Raw genomic sequence first — 21,835 nt, 5'->3', positions numbered from 1 at the left:
GCTTCACATGTGACGGGGGAGTGCGTTCATCCCATTTGAGGCAGAGCGAAAAAGAAAGGTGCCCTCTAGGCTAGATGAAGGGAAATCAGCGTTTTTTTTTCTTCTTCTTTTTTTTCCGGAGGCTGTCTGGTCGAGACGGGACTCTAACAGGGCCCTGATGAAGTTATTGTTTCAGGGTCTGCCGGGTCAAATCAAAAGTGACATGTGGTTTTAGAGGCAATTTGGGGCAGCGGGCGGGCAGTAGCGGAGTTGGGGCTAGCCGGGCGGGAGGGGAGATGGAGGGGAGATGGAGGGGAGATGGGTTTGTGGGGGGGGGGGGGGGGGGCTCTGCATGACGAGCAATCACAGCCCTTAATGTGACAGCGCTGCGGCGGAGGAGAGGCCGCGTGCGACTTTATACAATAACGAATATGAAATACGTCAGTGAAATGACCTTTACGTTTGTGATAGTTGGCCTTTTCAAGCTGTGTGTATTTGCCCAACTGTTAGTTACATACGCCTTTCACTCTGCGTGTTTGCATGTGTGTTTTGACAGCTCACTGTGTGTGTGTGTGTGTGTTGTAGACAGCACAGCTCACAGGGTTTGCATATTGATGAGGGTCTATTATACCAGTTTTAGGTAGTGGATCTCCTCGGGCTTCTTAAAGTGACAGGCAAGAAGAAGAAACCATGTGGCAGAGGCCTAAGGACGGGGCGATTCAAAGATATTTATGTCTTTGTGTGTGAGGCAGATGAGGAGGAAGAACACGATGGAAGGCTGTCATGCATATTAAAGCAAGACGTAGCTATGCCAGCTGCTCTGAGAGGCTACACGTGACAATGCTAACAGGCTGATGATTAGCAGTCAACATGTTTACGATGTTCACAACCTCAGTCCAGTGTGTTGACACTAGCATTAGCATTAGTCGAGCGGATTCTGCACGGATTTACGGTCATAACACATAGAATTAGCATTAAATGTTGACCCAATTATGTCGCTAAATGAAAAGTCAGACGATCAAAGTCCTCACAATTCATCCTAAGGAATTACTCATCCGCACAAAGTTCTATTGCTATTGATCTCATAGTAGTCACGGTATTTAGGTCTGGAGCAAAATGGCGGACAACGCCCTAGTAGAGCCAGAAGGAGACGTTTTTGCCTCATATTTGGTGAGCTAACCGTCACTTATGAGGGCGGGTGGTGCCTTATATTGTTCCTGACTTGTTTGACACAGCACCCGCTGAACGTCCTCCTTTCTGTGTTTACTTTTACTTCATTCAACTGGTTGATGAACATGTTTTAGCCACTAGCATGCTAACGAAACGGGCTACCCTGTCAAGCTGCCGGTACCGGAGGCTCAGACTAAACAGAGGACACACCCCCAGGTTAATAATCAGCGTGAGCACCGACAGAGCCCTCAACCACGCGGACTCGTCTGCTGCTGCTGTTTGTTGTTGGTGTTCAGTCTCTCTCCTGCATGACAGTGAGACAGTGACAGCTGCACGTGTCCTGGAACTATTCTGTATCTCTTATGGCTCGAGACAGCCGCGTATCCCCCCTAAAATTTCAATAGTCCCTGTTTCATTTAAATCCATGTCGTGTCCTCTCATGAAATCCACGAGGGAATATATAATCAACGAAGTAGCACACAGTGCCCCTCACGTGTTTCACAGGAAAGTGTCGTAACATCGCTCTGAATGGAGATGCATAGCAATGTGATGGAGCCGGCGGAGGAGCACATATTGTACTTCTCGGCGTGTGAATCCTCCTCGACTAGAAACTGTGCTTCAGACTCACTGCAGCCGAGTAAATCTTTGCTCCTGTCCTCCAGTCGGAGATAACACAGTATCCTGGCTACGAGCTGTGCTCCCAGATATCTGGGTTAAAGAAGGTGGGCACGACTAATTCTAAAGGCATTACCATCCACGATCACCCCCGCCTCCCGTTGGATCACCCAGGGGGGCTTAGTGGCTGATAGCTGAGGAGGCGTTTCAGCTGAAGCCGTCTGATAAACAATAAATCATCACGAGTAAAGAAAACTGATATGTAACACGCAATCTACTTTCTTTTGGTACCGGCCATAGGGCAGCGGCTGAGTTATCGAATGCCTGAGAGAGAGAGAGAGAGAGAGAGAGAGAGAGGCGCCAAAGAAAGAGGAGGTTGGACAGGGCGACTGAGAGAATGGGGACATGAGAGATGACAAGAGCGAGGGAGGATGACAGACGAGTAGAACAGAGAAAGGGCGAGTCGGCATGGGGATAGAATGTCAAAGAGACGGGCCGAGGGCTTTTTGGAGGGGGGGGGGGGGGGGGTGGGGCATGACATGCTTGATAAAAAAAATAACAAACGGAATCATGCAGCTGAAGACTGTGGCTCGGCGACAGAGACACAAACAGCGACGCATGGGAGTGACATAATAAGTAGGAGGAGATATAGTGAGTCAGTGAGAATGGCAGAACGAAGCACAACGAAGGGAGAGGATTGAAAGGATATGGAATGCCCGCTTCCATACTCTCTTTTGTTTCCAAGGTTACCTTTGTGGTTGTCTACCTGAGGCCATATATTCCTGTATCCCTGTTGTTTGTCCAGTGAAGAGGCTCGTGGATGAGGAGAGGGTTGTCCAATACTAATGCGTTATCAGGACTTGTGCTGAAGGGGTCTACCGGAGGTGGTCCAATAGATGTCATTGCCGAATGGTTTTTATCTGTACTTATTTTTCACCCATATTTGGATCCTACCACTCCATGGGAGCATTGCTTGTGTGGAATTTTGTCTTTTGCTTGAAATACAGTTGAAGTTTCTGTAAACAGGCGACGTGGGCCTGAGGATTTTGGCCGAATGACGGACCTCAGAGCTCAAAGGTTTTACCAGGTTGCATCGTTTGGTCTCATGTCCGTTACAAATACTTCTTCAGCTTTCTGTCGGTGCAGCATCCTCCTCAACTTTACTTCTCGAGAGAGAATTGGCCGAGTCGTAGTGGGTTATCACGAGCTGAGCTAAGCTAAGGGAGTGGGCCGGGCTTGGGCCACTCTCGGTTGTGCTAATGCACGGGGGAATAATGGCTGTCTATGTCCGCTACAACACCCCAGAATGTACGTAGGGAGGGGGTGGTGGTGCTTGGCCCCTCCTCTGGCTGTAAGGCCGAGGATTGAAAGGGATGGGGGGGGGGGGGGGTATGGAGGATGATCTCAGCGTACCCGTCCTCGGTGGATGGGATATGAAAAGGACTTGCAGCTGCAGGAGAGGGCCATCTCTCCACCTCCGCCGTCATCATTACGCCTCTCTCATCCTCCCTCCTGTTATCTCGCAGAGAGGAGTGATGCCATATGGTTGTAAGGAGCTTTTATCCGAAAAAAAAAGAAGGTTTTTTGTCCTTGCTGAGTCGCAGGGTGGGAGGGACGGCCCAGAATTCAGTCAACTCAGTCAATTTAGGCTTTGTGATGTGCCGAGCAGTCTTCATGGGGTTGCGCTCACGAATCCTTCATGCGCCTGCAGTATTTCTCGTATCCCTATCAACAAACAAGAACTCCCCCCTGTTTCCATTCTTCTTCTCCACAGAAAAAGAAGAAAGAATGAAGCAGGAGAAGAGGAACACTGGAGAGCCCAGTGGGGCTGGGATGAGTCCAGTATGAAGCATCTCCTCGACACACGGATCGCTTTGGTAATGAAGAGCATTTGAGCTTTTTTTCCCATCCTCACATGTCGGGCCGGTTGGAGTAGAACACTACGGATGTTTGACAATGGAGACGAGAGGCCGGATCTGGCATGAAGCTACACTGAAGGTCTTGTGAAGCACCGCGGCCCTTGAAGGTAGCTGAGGGTGCCGAGATTGTGGCGGCGACCGGATTACATCTCTGATGCTATATCTGCACATAGATCGTAAGGAGGTGGTACTGTCGAGGAAGAGAGACGGCGGGAGAATCTTCTGTTTCTAGTCACTCCCACTGGGCTGTTTTTAGGCCAATTCGTGGTGGGGGCACCATGAAGTGTCAGCAAAGTGTCCCTTCTATCAGCCACTTTCCCACTCATGTACAAGCATGTTAGGATTCATACAATTTACGCCAACTTCCCCTCAAAGACTCAGTTGAGTGCAGGGAGATCAAACGAGAACACGAGATCGTGACTCAGCAGGGCGCCCGGCCCACCACGGGGCTGAGAGACAGACCCGATGTGAGATAATCCCCGAAATGAAGCCAGGATGATCATGAATAGTTGATCTGGACCGACAACTAGCCTGGAGATGTTGATTTGGGCTGTGGACCACCCCCCACACACACACACCCTGTGGGAGGACTTGATTGCCTTTGATTAGCGTGGAGCTCACACCAGACGATATAAAAACCCTGAACATTAAACACGGTCCTCCAGCTCTGCTCGAGCCTTTCGGCCACAGAGACCCGCCGTGGTAGCATCCCTCCCTGCACTCAGCGCTCGTTGTTTTCGGGATCTCCGGAGGGATCGGCTCCCGGACATGAAGCTCCGATTCTTCGAGCAGCTTTTATTCGCTTCCTTGCTCGTCCGCTGAAGGGAACAGCCGAAGGGAGTTGCTTCTCGCCGGTTGTTTGTCATCGTCGTGAGCTCCCACGATGAGATCGGGAAGCGGCAGCACATTATTTGCGCCTCTGGAGAGATAAAAGCTCATCAGGGTTTTTTGGAGAGGGATGGAAATAAAAAAAGAGGAGGAACGTAGCAGAGGGAGGGGCGGGAGCAGAACACCTGGGAGGACGGATCCATCGCAGGAGAAAGACGTTAAAGAGGGCGCATATCAGGAAGTTTTGGGCTCGATGGAGCTGTTGAATAACTTTTGGCGCCGTGACCCCCCCCCCCCCCTCACGGAGATGGGAGGCTGAGCTCTCCTCCACGACACGTTGACTTCCATTACATCACCGTGTGTGTGAGACTAAAACACGCGATTCGGGCGAGATTAGTGCTTTGATTCTGTCCTGAGGCGTGGAGAAGAGACCCGTGGGGGCCGGTGATGAGGCGAACGCCGGTCAAGACACTTTGAGGCGGTCGTTGACTAAAGTCTCCACATGTCGGAGACCAAAACTCTTGTGTTGGTAACATCGATGACGGTCTGTTCACCACACGGCCGTCTGTGACACTCATTCAGACATCCACACAGCATCCAGCCTGCAGAGCACATGACATCTACCACGGCACCATCACAACATGAGCAGCGAAGGCAATAAATGTTAAAGGGACCTCAATTTCAAACACATTTGGTTTAAAAACGACCCATTTTTGTCATTTTTATTTGGCGTTCAGTTACTCGTTTTATTTTTTAACCCTCTGAGTTTTGCATCGCGTGGACGTGGAGACAAGGGGAGACGAAATGCCAGCAGAAGATTGGTTTCTTTTAGTAGAAGTTAGAACTTAGTTAGCTTTTCTTTTTTTATTTGTCATTTTTTTAGGTCCCAAGTGATCGCGACCTGTCCAAGTTCTTCCAAATAGTGACATCCAGGTCCAATTGCGTTAAAAAAGTGAAACATAGTTTATAACAAGGTTATAACTGAGGGCTCTCTGAATTTGTCACCAGCTGGGGTGGAGGGTGGGAGCTGGAAAGTTTCTCGAATGGTTTCCAATTGGCGGCGGAGGGTGGGTGGGTGGGGGGGCGGGGGTAGTCGTGAGAGAAGCCCTCAGTGGTTAGTGTGGGGGGAGTTTGATTTGCTGTTAGGTGGTTAGATTCTGCTTAGACGTTTATGTTCTAGACGCTTCCTCATCAAATCAACGGATTTAACCCTTTGAGATCTGAAATGTCCCCCCCCCCCCCCCCCCCCTCGTTATTCTCTATGAGCAAACAGTACATCAAAAATATATCATTACCACTTTGAAAGACCTCACTTGAGGTTTGATGGGGATCATTTGTATATTTCCTCTACGCTCTTATCTAAATGATTGGATGCGGACTCATTTAGAAAGAGAGAAGAAAGAGCATAACGCATATTGCCTCTCCGGCTCCTTCTCTTTACACTTCACGGCACGCGTACATCATTTTTAAAGTGGATAAGCCATTTTTTATTAATCCGATTTCTCATCCAATATTAATCACGTTTTTTGGAGTCTTATTTGTGTCCTAACTTCTGCTCGGAAAGTTAGGATACCCCCCCTCCCCCCCCCCCCGGATATATCGGAAGAGTCAGTTCATAGGAGCTTGATAATGAATCAACGGATTGTTTTGTTTTCATTAAATAAATATGCGTGGAGTGTTTCATTTATCTTGTTTGTCTTTTTTTCATAAATATTTTCATTTGCTCTCTGACTCTTTTTTAATCCCCTCAGACCCCCCCCCCCCCCCCCCCAGCCTTTGTTATCCATCACAATGCAGTTACCAAGGACCCTAAAAGCTAATTGGCTAATACTTAAATAAATTAAATTCATGAGAATCTCAACACATTTTAGCAAAACATCATTTTAAATCTCAGAGCTTTGGAGATTCTACTAATCTAAGAATGATAACCTACACTATCGAATAAATGCATGTGTATAGTTCCTTTATAAATATAGTGGTTTGAGAAATAAAGCTCTGCGATGCTTTTATTGCAATGCAGACACAGGTTTTCAGACTCCATTCAGCTGTCTTTACTCCTCCTTCTTTTCTTTTTCGCTGTTCTTGAATCCACCACCTTCAGCAGCACAAACACACGGCCCAAAGAGGGCGGGACATTCGGCACTCAAAGGGTTAAAGGGTCATCACTGGACGCCTCGCCGTGAACTGACTGCGGCAGACTGACGACTGAACACACAACAACAGTCCCTTTAACTTTTAGTGACTTTTTGTTTTCTTGTTTTCTCTCTTTCTCTCTCTGCTTGGAAATCCAGAGATCATATTTTTGTGACTAAATATAGTCACTTCAAATTCACATCCACAGGCAACAAAAGACACAGGAAAGGAAGCAACACGGAATCAATAGGGCTATTTATATGGCAGTTAGGTTATTGGGGGAGGGGGGGGGGTTATGTCAGGTTATTTGGGGGTTAAATCTCTGAAGAGATGCAGCCCCAGTTTCTAGGTGCTTTGGATATGGTCCCCTTGGATATTGGCAATGTTTGCCAATTCATACGCAGTGAACTGGGCCTCAACTGGGCCGCACAATTTAGGCACATGTCAGATTTTCAGGTCAGTTTTCACACACCAATTGAGATGAGGAAGCATTGAATCATGCGCATATGATTACATCTGCAGTGGATTGAAGGGGACCTACAGTTCTAGCTACAGGGACCAATCACAATCACCCGTGTGGCGTGGCGCTGCAGCTCCTCCAGAGCGGTGGTTAACGGACGGTTAGGCGGTGAGGTCGTTAGTGGAGTTAAAGGGGTTTTATTACCTTTGTCGAGTAGCCACTCGTCAACTACCCGACCAAGTCGGTATGGGATTCTTTGTCTAGCAATAGCCAGGCGCTCATTATCAAAGTTCCCTTTAAGAAATTAAGAGAAATTAAGAGAGGTTACAGAGAAATCTGGAAGTTGAAAGGTTAGAGGTTAGAAGGGCAACATAGCAAAAATGTTTAGCAAGTTATGTACTTTAAAAATCAGCTTTAGTTCGGACAGGAAGAACTAGAGGATGTGTTTTTTTTGGGGCTGGTTGGTTTGGTTAGACAAGTTAACAGCATTCTCGTTACCTTGAGTTTAAAGTGCTTATTTTTCTTAAACAGATTTATGAATTATTTAGACATATAGTGTGAAAGCATTTGTAGAAACCAATGATAGCTACTCCTGCAGAAGTGGATACAGTTTCATAAAATGCATTAGCGGTAATGAATCACACAGAACCGTCGCTGAACAACAGAATTATACTCTGGGAGGGAAGCAGAAACAAAAGATATTTCAACGTCAGCAACAAAGCATCGTTATTTCACATCACGCAGGAATAAAACACATGGTTGTTTCAAGGAAGACAAATTTGGGTTACCACAAAGAGCTCGTTACATCGTCACCTGCCCAACACCTTTCTTCCCGTGGTCCGTCACTTCCCTTTTGGATCCGACGGCTCCACTTCGGATTCTAGTGAAACCGTCACCACTGCCCCCCCCACCCCCCTCTTACATTAATTAAGCACTTCTTCAGTGGCACTTTGGCAATTAGTGTCACTTCATCAGCGCGTCAAAAGAAGTTTGAACAAACGGATTATCCCCCCCTTCACACCCATCGACCTCTGGGTCACGCTGCGAGCGTCTTCCAGCGCCGTTGGGAGAAGCGTAGCCGGGAGTGAGGTGAGGTGGGGGCCGACGGAGGCCGGGTGGGGGTCTGATGAAGGTCTGATGAAGGTCTGATGAAGGCCTGATGAAGGTCTGATGAAGGCCTAACGCGGAGGCCATGTCGGAGGCTTTAATTATGACCCATTGTCGATGTCGAGCGGCAATCTTCTGCAGATTATAGGCGACGCTAGTGTGGTGATTCTCACAAAGATGGGGTCACGGAATTCTCAGGCGTAAAAAAAACCTGTTATCATCGTGATTTAATGGAATTTATCCAATTTACAACATTCATGAGCGAGAAAATATATAAAAAATGTGTCACTTAATAAAAGTTGTGTGTCAGCGGGGTGAATTTATGCTCGGCTGCAGAGTGGGTGGAGTGGGGTACAGGGAACGGTGTTTAATTGGCCTCAGCTGGTGGCTAATTACCCATCAGCCACCAGTTGAGGCCAATTAGACACCTCTGGGCCTCCTCAAAGGACTGGACTGGTTCATCTCTGGTCCAACATCATGTGAACCAATGACAGGAAGTGCACAGTTGTTGTGTAATTTTCGGGAGATATAATTGTTGACGTAAATTAATTAAAAAGAAAGTTCCGATTTTATTTCCGGTGAAACTTTTCAGTTTCTCTCAGATAAAGAAGAACGTTTTTGTAGCGACTGGTGGAACTGGAGAATAACTTGTTGTTGTTGTTTTTGATTGTATTCCAATTTGTTGTTACTCGTAAACTAATAACCAGTTCCTGGACTCAAAGTGAGATGCCTCCTGAACATCTGGGTTGAAGGAAATATTTCACAATTACATAAACTTTATTTTATTTTAAACAAGGTATTAAACATGTTCAGAGGTAGAAGGACATCTCAACACCTGCTGATGATGCAACATCCTGAACGTCAACAGAACCGCACGGTGCTCCCTGGCGTCCAGAGATACATTGGGAGGGTTTTTGTTGAGTAATCATCCAACAACAACTCCACCACATGCCCTTTGTTTACAATGTCTGGACCATGTGACCCGTGTCCCCCTCCCATTGGCTCGCTTCATGGACCAGGCATGAGACCTCTATTTACTGTTGGCTTTGTTATCACGAGCCACTGGAGGCCGGAGCACAACCTCCGCCTGGTGACATGGATTCCACGAGGGAAACAAACTGTGGCAGTGATTTCTCCCCTAAAATCAACATTGAACTAAATATTTAAAAATGTTTCTGACCAACACGATGAGGCCTGTGAGGCCTGAGAGAGTCTGTTGGGTCAGGACATCGTCTGCACAGACACGTTTAAAAGACCGGAGCAGAGTTTGGGACCAAGCGGTATGAACGAGGGAGCTCTGAAGTCGAGCCAGCATCCTAACCAGTGGCTTTGATGTTGCTCCCCCCCACCCCCCCCCTCTCTGCTGCTGCAGTGATTTAAAATAGACCACCTCTCAGTTCTCTGCAGTACCTACTTCCACTCCCCAGGGGTCCCTCTACCCACGCATGCCTGCGCACTATTGGCTCACACAGCGTGTGTGTGTGTGTGTGTGTGTGTGTGTGTGCGTGTGTGTGTGAACAGTTTGTGCATGGCAAAGAAGAATACTAAAACAAAAGGTGTGGAATGAATGACCAGACGACCTCGTGACTTTGGTCATTTGCACCTGCAGCTCATGTGTTCATGTGTTCATGTGTTTATATGTTCATGTGTTCATGTGTTTATATGTTCATGTGTTCATGTATTCATGTGTTCATGTGTTTGTGTTCATGTGTTTATATGTTCATGTGTTTATATGTTCATGTATTTATGTGTTCATGTGTTTATGTGTTCATGTGTTCATGTGTTTATATGTTCATGTGTTCATGTGTTTATATGTTCATGTGTTCATGTATTCATGTGTTTATATGTTCATGTCTTCATGTGTTTATATGTTCATGTGTTCATGTATTCATGTGTTTATATGTTCATGTGTTTATATGTTCATGTGTTTATGTATTCATGTGTTCATGTGTTTATGTGTTCATGTGTTTATATGTTCATGTGTTCATGTGTTCACGTATTCATGTGTTTATATGTTCATGTGTTTATGTATTCATGTGTTCATGTGTTTATGTGTTCATGTGTTTATGTATTCATGTGTTCATGTATTCATGTGTTCATGTGTTTATATGTTCATGTGTTCATGTAGTCATGTGTTCATGTGTTTATATGTTCATGTGTTTATATGTTCATGTGTTTATATGTTCATGTGTTTGTATTCATGTGTTCATGTGTTTATATGTTCATGTGTTTATGTGTTCATGTGTTTATATGTTCATGTGTTTATATGTTCATGTGTTTGTGTTCATGTGTTCATATGTTCATGTGTTTTTTTGTTCATGTGTTTGTGTTCATGTGTTTATATGTTCATGTGTTCATGTATTCATGTGTTTATATGTTCATGTGTTTATATGTTCATGTGTTTATGTGTTCATGTGTTTATGTGTTCATGTGTTTATATGTTCATGTGTTCATGTGTTCATGTGTTCATATGTTCATGTGTTTATGTGTTCATGTGTTTATGTGTTCATGTGTTCATGTGTTCATGTGTTCATGTATTTATGTATTCATGTTCATGTGTTCATGTGTTCATGTGTTTATATGTTCATGTGTTCATGTGTTCATGTATTCATGTGTTTATATGTTCATGTGTTTATATGTTCATGTGTTTATATTCATGTGTTCATGTGTTTATATGTTCATGTGTTCATGTATTCATGTTTATATGTTCATGTATTCATGTTCATGTATGTGTTCATGTGTTTATATGTTCATGTGTTCATGTGTTTATATGTTCATGTGTTCATGTATTCATGTGTTCATGTGTTTATATGTTCATGTGTTCATGTATTCATGTGTTCATGTGTTCATGTGTTCATGTGTTCATGTGTTTATATGTTCATGTGTTCATGTGTTCATGTGTTTATGTGTTCATGTGTTTATATGTTCATGTATTTATGTGTTCATGTGTTCATGTATTCATGTGTTTATATGTTCATGTGTTCATGTATTCATGTGTTCATGTGTTCATGTATTCATGTGTTTATATGTTGATGTGTTTATATGTTCATGTGTTCATGTGTTCATGTGTTCATGTATTCATGTGTTTATATGTTGATGTGTTTATATGTTCATGTGTTCATGTATTCATGTGTTCATGTGTTTATATGTTCATGTGTTCATGTGTTCATGTGTTTATATGTTCATGTGTTTATATGTTCATGTGTTCATGTGTTCATGTGTTTATATGTTCATGTGTTCATGTGTTCATGTGTTCATGTTCATGTGTTCATGTGTTCATGTGTTCATGTATTCATGTGTTTATATGTTCATGTGTTTATATGTTCATGTGTTTATATGTTCATGTATTCATGTGTTCATGTGTTTATATTTTCATGTGTTCATGTGTTTATATGTTCATGTGTTCATGTGTTCATGTGTTCATGTGTTCATGTGTTTATATGTTCATGTGTTCATGTATTCATGTGTTCATGTGTTCATGTATTCATGTGTTTATATGTTCATGTGTTCATGTGTTTATATGTTCATGTGTTCATGTGTTTATATTTTCATGTGTTCATGTGTTCCTGTGTTTATATGTTCATGTGTTAATATTTTCATGTGTTCATGTGTTCATGTATTCATGTGTTCATGTGTTTATATGTTCATGTGTTCATGTGTTTATATGTTCATGTGTTTATATGTTCATGTGTTCATGTTCATGTGTTCCTGTGTTTATATGTTCATGTGTTCATGTGTTTATATGGTCATGTGTTTATATGTGTATTCATGTGTTCATCATGTTCATGTGTATATATTCATGTGTTCATGTGTTCATGTGTTCATATGTTCATGTTATATATTCATGTGTTCATGTGTCCATGTGTTCATGTGTTCATGTATTCATGTGTTCATGTGTTCATGTGTCCATGTGTTCATGTGTTCATGTATTCATGTATTCGTGTTTCATGTGTTCATGTGTTCATGTGTTCATGTGTTCATGTGTCCATGTATTCATGTGTTCATGTGTTCATGTGTTCATGTGTTTATATGTTCATGTGTTCATGTGTTATATATTCATGTGTTCATGTGTTCATGTGTTCATATGTTCATGTATTTCATGTGTTCATGTATTTTTCATGTGTTCATGTGTTCATGTGTTCATGTATTCATGTGTTCATGTGTTCATATGTTCATGTGTTCATGTGTTCATGTGTTTCATGTGTCCATGTGTATATGTTCATGTGTTCATGTATGTGTTATATGTTCATGTGTTCATGTGTTCATATGTTCATCATGTGTTCATGTGTTCATGTGTTCATATGTTCATCGTGTGTTCATGTGTTCATCATGTGTTCATCATGTGTTCATGTGTTCATATGTTCATGTGTTCATGTGTTCATGTGTTTATATGTTCATGTGTTCATGTGTTTATATGTTCATGTGTTTATGTGTTCATGTGTTCATGTGTTCATGTGTTCATGTGTTTATATGTTCATGTGTTCATGTGTTTATATGTTCATGTGTTCATGTATTCATGTGTTCATGTGTTTATGTGTTCATGTGTTTATATGTTCATGTGTTCATGTATTCATGTGTTCATGTGTTCATGTGTTCATGTGTTTATATGTTCATGTGTTCATGTGTTCATGTGTTCATATGTTAATCATGTGTTCATATGTTCATCATGTGTTCATCATGTGTTCATATGTTCATTATGTGTTCATGTGTTCATCACATGTTCATGTGTTCATGTGTTCATCACATGTTCATGTGTTCATGTGTTTATATGTTCATGTGTTTATATGTTCATGTGTTTATATGTTCATGTGTTCATGTGTTTATATGTTCATGTGTTCATGTGTTTATATGTTCATGTGTTCATGTACATGTTCATGTGTTCATGTGTTCATGTGTTCATCACATGTTCATGTGTTCATGTGTTCATCACATGTTCATGTGTTCATCACGTGTTCATGTGTTCATCATGTATTCATGTGTTCATGTGTTTATATGTTCATGTGTTCATGTGTTCATGTGTTCATGTATTCATGTGTTTATATGTTGATGTGTTTATATGTTCATGTGTTCATGTGTTCATGTTCATGTGTTCATGTGTTCATGTGTTTATGTGTTCATGTGTTTATATGTTCATGTGTTCATGTGTTCATGTGTTCATGTGTTCATGTGTTCATGTGTTTATATGTTCATGTGTTCATGTGTTCATGTGTTCATGTGTTTATATGTTCATGTGTTCATGTGTTCATGTGTTTATATGTTCATGTGTTCATGTGTTTATATGTTCATGTGTTTATATGTTCATGTGTTCATGTGTTCATGTATTCATGTGTTTATATGTTCATGTGTTTATATGTTCATGTGTTTATATGTTCATGTATTCATGTGTTCATGTGTTTATATTTTCATGTGTTCATGTGTTTATATGTTCATGTGTTTATATGTTCATGTGTTTATATGTTCATGTGTTCATGTGTTTATATGTTCATGTGTTCATGTGTTCATGTATTCATGTGTTTATATCATGTGTTCATCACGTGTTCATGTGTTCATCACATGTTCATGTGTTCATGTGTTCATGTGTTCATGTGTTCATCACGTGTTCATGTGTTCATCACATGTTCATGTGTTAATATGTTCATGTGTTCATGTGTTTATATGTTCATGTGTTCATGTATATGTTCATGTGTTCATGTATTCATGTGTTTATATGTTCATGTGTTCATGTGTTCATGTGTTTATATGTTCATTTGTTCATGTGTTCATGTATTTATATGTTCATGTGTTCATGTGTTCATGTGTTTATATGTTCATGTGTTCATGTGTTTATATGTTCATGTGTTCATGTATTCATGTGTTCATGTGTTCATGTGTTCATGTGTTTATATGTTCATGTGTTCATGTATTCATGTGTTCATGTGTTTATGTGTTCATGTGTTCATGTGTTCATGTGTTCATGTGTTCATGTGTTTATGTGTTTATGTGTTTATGTGTTCATGTGTTCATGTGTTCATGTATTCATCATGTGTTCATCATGTGTTCATATGTTCATCATGTGTTCATCATGTGTTCATATGTTCATGTGTTCATGTGTTCATGTGTTCATGTGTTCATGTGTTCATGTGTTCACGTGTGTTCACGTGTGTTCATGTGTTCACGTGTGTTCATGTGTGTTCATGTGTTCATATGTTCATTATGTGTTCATGTGTTCATGTGTTCATGTGTTCATGTGTTCATCATGTGTTCATGTGTTCATATGTTCATCGTGTGTTCATGTATATTCATGTGTTCATGTATTCATGTGTTCATGTGTTCATGTGTTCATGTATGTTTATATGTTCATGTGTTCATATGTTCATATGTTCATCATGTGTTCATATGTTCATTGTGTGTTCATATGTTCATGTGTTCATATGTTCATCATGTGTTCATGTATGTTCATGTGTTCATGTTTATGTGTTCATGTGTTCATGTATTCATGTGTTCATGTGTTCATGTGTTCATGTGTTTATATGTTCATGTGTTCATGTGTTTATATGTTCATGTGTTCATGTGTTCATGTGTTCATGTGTTCATCACGTGTTCATGTGTTCATCACATGTTCATGTGTTCATCACGTGTTCATGTGCTCATGTGTTCATCACATGTTCATGTGTTTATATGTTCATGTGTTCATGTTCATGTGTTTATATGTTCATGTGTTCATGTGTTTATATGTTCATGTGTTCATGTGTTCATGTATTCATGTGTTTATATGTTCATGTGTTCATGTGTTCATGTGTTCATGTGTTCATGTGTTCATGTGTTCATGTGTTTATATGTTCATGTGTTCATGTGTTCATGTGTTCATGTGTTTATGTGTTCATGTGTTTATATGTTCATTTGTTCATGTGTTCATGTATTCATGTGTTTATATGTTCATTTGTTCATGTATTCATGTGTTTATATGTTCATGTGTTCATGTGTTTATGTGTTCATGTGTTTATATGTTCATGTGTTTATATGTTCATGTGTTTATATGTTCATGTATTCATGTGTTCATGTGTTTATATTTTCATGTGTTCATGTGTTTATATGTTCATGTGTTTATATGTTCATGTGTTCATGTATTCATGTGTTCATGTGTTCATGTGTTCATGTGTTTATATGTTCATGTGTTCATGTGTTTATATGTTCATGTGTTCATGTGTTTATATGTTCATGTGTTCATGTGTTCATGTGTTTATATGTTCATGTGTTCATGTGTTCATGTATTCATGTGTTCATGTGTTTATATGTTCATGTGTTCATGTGTTTATATGTTCATGTGTTCATGTGTTTATATGTTCATGTGTTCATGTGTTCATGTGTTTATGTGTTCATGTGTTCATGTGTTAATATGTTCATGTGTTCATGTGTTAATATGTTCATGTGTTCATGTGTTTATATGTTCATGTGTTCATGTATTTATATGTTCATGTGTTCATGTGTTCATGTATTTATATGTTCATGTGTTCATGTGTTTATATGTTCATGTGTTCATGTGTTTATATGTTCATGTGTTCATGTATTCATGTGTTTATATGTTCATGTGTTCATGTATTCATGTTCATGTGTTCATGTTCATGTGTTCATGTGTTCATGTGTTCATGTGTTTATGTGTTCATGTGTTCATGTGTTCATGTGTTTATATGTTCATGTGTTCATGTATTCATGTGTTCATGTGTTTATGTGTTCATGTGTTTATATGTTCATGTGTTTATATGTTCATGTGTTCATGTGTTCATGTGTTCATGTGTTTATATGTTCATGTGTTCATGTATTCATGTGTTTATATGTTCATGTGTTCATGTGTTTATATGTTCATGTGTTCATGTGTTTATATGTTCATGTGTTCATGTGTTCATGTATTCATGTGTTTATATGTTCATGTGTTCATGTGTTTATATGTTCATGTGTTCATGTGTTTATATGTTCATGTGTTCATGTGTTCATGTGTTTATATGTTCATGTGTTCATGTGTTCATGTGTTTATATGTTCATGTGTTCATGTGTTTATATGTTCATGTGTTCATGTGTTTATATGTTCATGTGTTCATGTGTTCATGTGTTCATGTGTTTATATGTTCATGTGTTCATGTGTTCATGTGTTTATATGTTCATGTGTTTATATTTTCATGTGTTCATGTGTTTATATGTTCATGTGTTCCTGTGTTTATATGTTCATGTGTTTATATGTGTATATGTTCATGTGTTCATGTGTTTATATGGTCATGTGTTTATGTGTTCATGTGTTTATATGTTCATGTGTTCATGTGTTCATGTGTTTATATGTTCATGTGTTCATGTGTTTATATGTTCATGTGTTTATATGTTCATGTGTTCATGTGTTCATGTGTTTATATGTTCATGTGTTCATGTGTTCATGTGTTCATGTGTTTATATGTTCATGTGTTCATGTGTTCATATGTTCATCGTGTGTTCATGTGTTCATATGTTCATGTGTTCATGTGTTCATGTGTTCATCACATGTTCATGTGTTCATGTGTTCATCATGTGTTCATGTGTTCATGTATTCATGTGTTTATATGTTCATGTGTTCATGTGTTTATATGTTCATGTGTTCATGTGTTCATTGTTCATGTGTTCATCATGTATTCATGTGTTCATCACGTGTTCATGTGTTCATCACATGTTCATGTGTTCATGTGTTCATGTGTTCATCACATGTTCATGTGTTCATCACATGTTCATGTGTTCATGTGTTCATGTATTCATGTGTTCGTGTGTTCATGTGTTCATGTGTTCATCATGTGTTCATGTGTTCATGTGTTCATCACATGTTCATGTGTTCATCACATGTTCATGTGTTCATGTGTTCATCACATGTTCATGTGTTCATGTGTTCATCACATGTTCATGTGTTCATCACGTGTTCATGTGTTCATGTGTTTATATTCATGTGTTCATGTGTTTATATGTTCATGTGTTTATATGTTCATGTGTTCATGTGTTCATGTGTTTATATGTTCATGTGTTCATGTGTTTATATGTTCATGTGTTCATGTGTTTATATGTTCATGTGTTCATGTGTTCATGTGTTCATGTGTTTATATGTTCATGTGTTCATGTGTTCATGTGTTTATATGTTCATGTGTTCATGTGTTTATATGTTCATGTGTTCATGTATTCATGTGTTCATGTGTTCATGTGTTCATGTGTTCATGTGTTCATGTGTTTATGTGTTCATGTGTTCATGTGTTCATGTGTTTATATGTTCATGTGTTTATATGTTCATGTGTTCATGTATTCATGTGTTCATGTGTTTATGTGTTCATGTGTTCATGTGTTCATGTGTTCATGTGTTTATATGTTCATGTGTTCATGTGTTCATATTTTCATGTGTTCATGTGTTCATGTATATGTTCATGTGTTTATATGTTCATGTGTTCATGTGTTTATATGTTCATGTGTTCATGTGTTTATATGTTCATGTGTTCATGTATTCATGTGTTTATATGTTCATGTGTTCATGTGTTCATGTGTTCATGTGTTTATATGTTCATGTGTTCATGTGTTCATGTGTTCATGTGTTTATATGTTCATGTGTTCATGTATTCATGTGTTCATGTGTTTATATGTTCATGTGTTCATGTGTTTATATGTTCATGTGTTTATATGTTCATGTGTTTATATGTTCATGTGTTCATGTGTTCATGTGTTCATGTGTTCATGTGTTCATGTGTTTATATGTTCATGTGTTTATATGTTCATGTGTTCATGTGTTTATATGTTCATGTGTTCATGTATTCATGTGTTTATATGTTGATGTGTTTATATGTTCATGTGTTTATATGTTCATGTGTTCATGTGTTCATGTGTTTATATGTTCATGTGTTCATGTGTTCATGTGTTTATATGTTCATGTGTTCATGTGTTCATGTGTTCATGTGTTTATATGTTCATGTGTTTATATGTTCATGTGTTCATGTGTTTATATGTTCATGTGTTCATGTGTTTATATGTTCATGTGTTCATGTGTTCATGTGTTTATATGTTCATGTGTTTATATGTTCATGTGTTCATGTGTTCATGTGTTCATGTGTTTATATGTTCATGTGTTCATGTGTTCATGTGTTCATGTGTTCATGTATTCATGTGTTTATATTCATGTGTTCATGTATATGTTCATGTGTTTATATGTTCATGTGTTATATTCATGTGTTTATATGTTCATGTGTTTATATGTTCATGTGTTCATGTATTATGTTCATGTGTTCATGTGTTTATATGTTCATGTGTTTATATGTTCATGTGTTTATATGTTCATGTTCATGTTTCATGTGTTCATGTGTTTATATGTTCATGTGTTCATGTGTTTATATGTTCATGTGTTTATATGTTCATGTGTTCATGTATTCATGTGTTTATATGTTCATGTGTTCATGTGTTCATGTGTTTATATGTTCATGTGTTCATGTGTTCATGTGTTCATGTGTTCATGTGTTCATGTGTTTATATGTTCATGTGTTTATATGTTCATGTGTTCATGTGTTTATATGTTCATGTGTTCATGTGTTTATATGTTCATGTGTTCATGTGTTCATGTGTTTATATGTTCATGTGTTCATGTGTTTATATGTTCATGTGTTCATGTGTTCATGTGTTTATATGTTCATGTGTTCATGTGTTCATGTGTTCATGTGTTTATATGTTCATGTGTTCATGTGTTCATGTGTTCATGTGTTCATGTGTTTATATGTTCATGTGTTCATGTATTTATATGTTCATGTGTTCATGTATTCATGTGTTTATATGTTCATGTGTTCATGTGTTTATATGTTCATGTTCATGTGTTCATGTGTTCATGTGTTTATATGTTCATGTGTTCATGTGTTCATGTGTTTATATGTTCATGTGTTCATGTGTTTATATGTTCATGTGTTTATATGTTCATGTGTTCATGTGTTCATGTATTCATGTGTTTATATGTTCATGTGTTCATGTGTTTATATGGTCATGTGTTCATGTGTTTATATGTTCATTCGTTCATGTGTTCATGTATTTATATGTTCATGTGTTCATGAGTTCATGTGTTCATGTGTTTATATGTTCATGTGTTCATGTGTTTATATGTTCATGTGTTCATGTATTCATGTGTTTATATGTTCATTTGTTCATGTGTTCATGTGTTTATATTTTCATGTGTTCATGTGTTCATGTGTTTATATGTTCATGTGTTTATATGTTCATGTGTTTATATTTTCATGTGTTCATGTGTTTATATGGTCATGTGTTTATATGTGTATATGTTCACATGTTTATGTGCATATATGTTCACGTGTTCATGTATTCATGTGTTTATATGTTCATGTATTCATGTGTTCATGTGTTTATATTTTCATGTGTTCATGTGTTTATATGTTCATGTGTTTATATGTGTTTATATGTTCATGTGTTCATGTGTTTATATGTTCATGTGTTCATGTGTTCATGTATTCATGTGTTTATATGTTCATGTGTTTATATGTTCATGTGTTCATGTATTCATGTGTTTATATGTTCATGTGTTCATGTGTTTATATGGTCATGTGTTCATGTGTTTATGTGGTCATGTATTCATGTGTTTATATGTTCATGTGTTCATGTGTTTATGTGTTCATGTGTTTAAATGTTCATGTGTTTATATGTTCATGTGTTCATGTGTTTATATGTTCATGTGTTTATGTGTTCATGTGTTTATATGTCGAGACTGGATGACTGCAACTCCTTATTATCAGGCTGCTCTAATAAGTCTCTTAGGTCCCTCCAGTTGATCCAGAATGCTGCAGCTCGTGTTCTCACTAAAACTAAGAAAAGAGATCACATCACTCCTGCACTAGCTGCTCTGCACTGGCTCCCCGTAAAATCAAGAATCACTTTTAACATTCTTCTCTTAACGTACAAAGCCTTGATTGGTGATGCACCATCATATCTTAAGGAGCTTGTAGTACCATATTGCCCCACTAGAGAGCTGCGCTCACTAAATGCGGGACTACTTGTAGTTCCTAGAGTCTTAAAAAGTAGAATGGGAGCCAGAGCCTTCAGTTATCAAGCTCCTCTTTTATGGAACCAGCTTCCACCTTCAGTCCGGGAGGCAGACACAGTTACCTCGTTTAAGAGTAGACTTAAGACCTTCCTCTTTGACAGAGCTTATAGTTAGGGCTGAAACAGGTTCACCTGGTCCAGCCCCTTGATATGCTGCTATAGGCTTATAGCTGCTGGGGGACGTTTTAGGATGCACTTTGTACCTATCTCCTCTTTTTTCTCTCCTTAAGGATGAATTTTCATCTCTCAATCACACGTTACTAACTCTGCTTTCTCCCCGGAGTCCTTGTGACTTCACGTCTCATGGGGTCATCGGACCCTATGAGACGACATAGATCCTATCTGCCTGATGGATCATCGAGGTCTGGATCGTGGAATTCCTGCTACCGACTACGCCACTGTCCTGTTGAGACTCCGCCCACTGTTGAGACTCCGCCCACTCCTCCTCCCCACCGCCATCTGCCTGATGGATCGTGGAGGTCTCCATTGTGGAATATGCCTACTATGAACTATTCATACACTCTGTCATATTCATTGAATGTATTTTAACTCTAAATCTGTCCTTCTGTACACATTACATCTATTGTTCTGTCCATCCTGGAGAGGGATCCTCCTCTGTTGCTCTCCTGCAGGTTTCTTCCCTTTTTTTCCCGCTGAAGGGTTATTTGGGAGTTTTTCCTGGTCCGATGTGAGGTTTTGGGGCAGGGATGTCTATGTGTACAGATTGTAAAGCACTCCGAGACAAATTTGTAATTTGTGAAATTGGGCTATACAAATAAACTGAATTGAATTGAAACTGAATTGAATTGAATATGTTCATGTGTTCATATGTTCATGTGTTTATATGTTCATGTGTTTCATTATTCCTTAAATAAAATACATTTTCCAGCATTTTCTTGCCATTGGTCACATGTTGGTGTGAACCAATCACGTGCGAGTGTTGACACCGCATTTAAGATGAGCCACTGGTAGCACTCCGCTTCCTGGAGAGGGAAAGAGGCCGTGCAGCATATTACAGCCCCCCCCCCCCCCCCTTTCCTTTCTTTTCTATGTTCCTTCGTCCTTGTTTCACTCACTTATACATTGTCCTTCTCTTGTTCTCAAACAATCACTCATCCACACTACTGTCCACTTTCTTACTCTCCTTGAACCTGGACTACCTCCCCTGTCTCCCGATCCCTCCCTTTCTCCTCTTCCTTTATTCCATGATTAGCTTCTGCTCCTTCCTTCCTCCTCATCACCTCTTTTCTATTCATCCCCTCCCCTCACATGTCTCACATCCATCTTCCCCTCATCCTAAGCCTCTCTCTTTCTTTCTTCCTCCTCCCTCCCACTTAAATCCCCTTTGTTTTGTTCCCCTTCACTCCACACACACACACACACACACACACACACACACACACACACACACACACACACACACACACACACACACACACACACACACACACACACACACACACACACACACACACACACACACACACACACACACACACTTCTCCCCCTGCTAACAGAGTGAGTATTATTATTATTATTCTCTCTTAGTGGGAGATTTAAA

At 39.7% G+C, this 21,835-nt stretch overlaps 1 protein-coding gene across 8 annotated transcripts in view; it reads right to left on the bottom strand.

The window, feature by feature from the left end:
* The window catches only part of nrxn2b (neurexin 2b), an 856,499-nt gene that overhangs the window by 20,124 nt on the left and 814,540 nt on the right, over positions 1 to 21,835 (bottom strand). For 7 of the 8 annotated variants that reach the window (XM_056442212.1, XM_056442208.1, XM_056442207.1 and 4 more), the window contains exon 20: positions 7,309 to 7,398. The exons of the other annotated variant lie outside the window; for it this stretch is intronic. In XM_056442212.1, the coding sequence (XP_056298187.1) occupies positions 7,309 to 7,398 (90 nt within the window). The remainder of the gene's footprint in view (positions 1 to 7,308; positions 7,399 to 21,835) is intronic. 8 annotated transcript variants of the gene reach the window in all.

Source organism: Pseudoliparis swirei, chromosome 21 (assembly GCF_029220125.1).
Source record: "Pseudoliparis swirei isolate HS2019 ecotype Mariana Trench chromosome 21, NWPU_hadal_v1, whole genome shotgun sequence".
Classification (NCBI taxonomy): Eukaryota; Metazoa; Chordata; class Actinopteri; order Perciformes; family Liparidae; genus Pseudoliparis; species Pseudoliparis swirei.
This window is presented reverse-complemented; position numbering and strand designations above follow the sequence as displayed.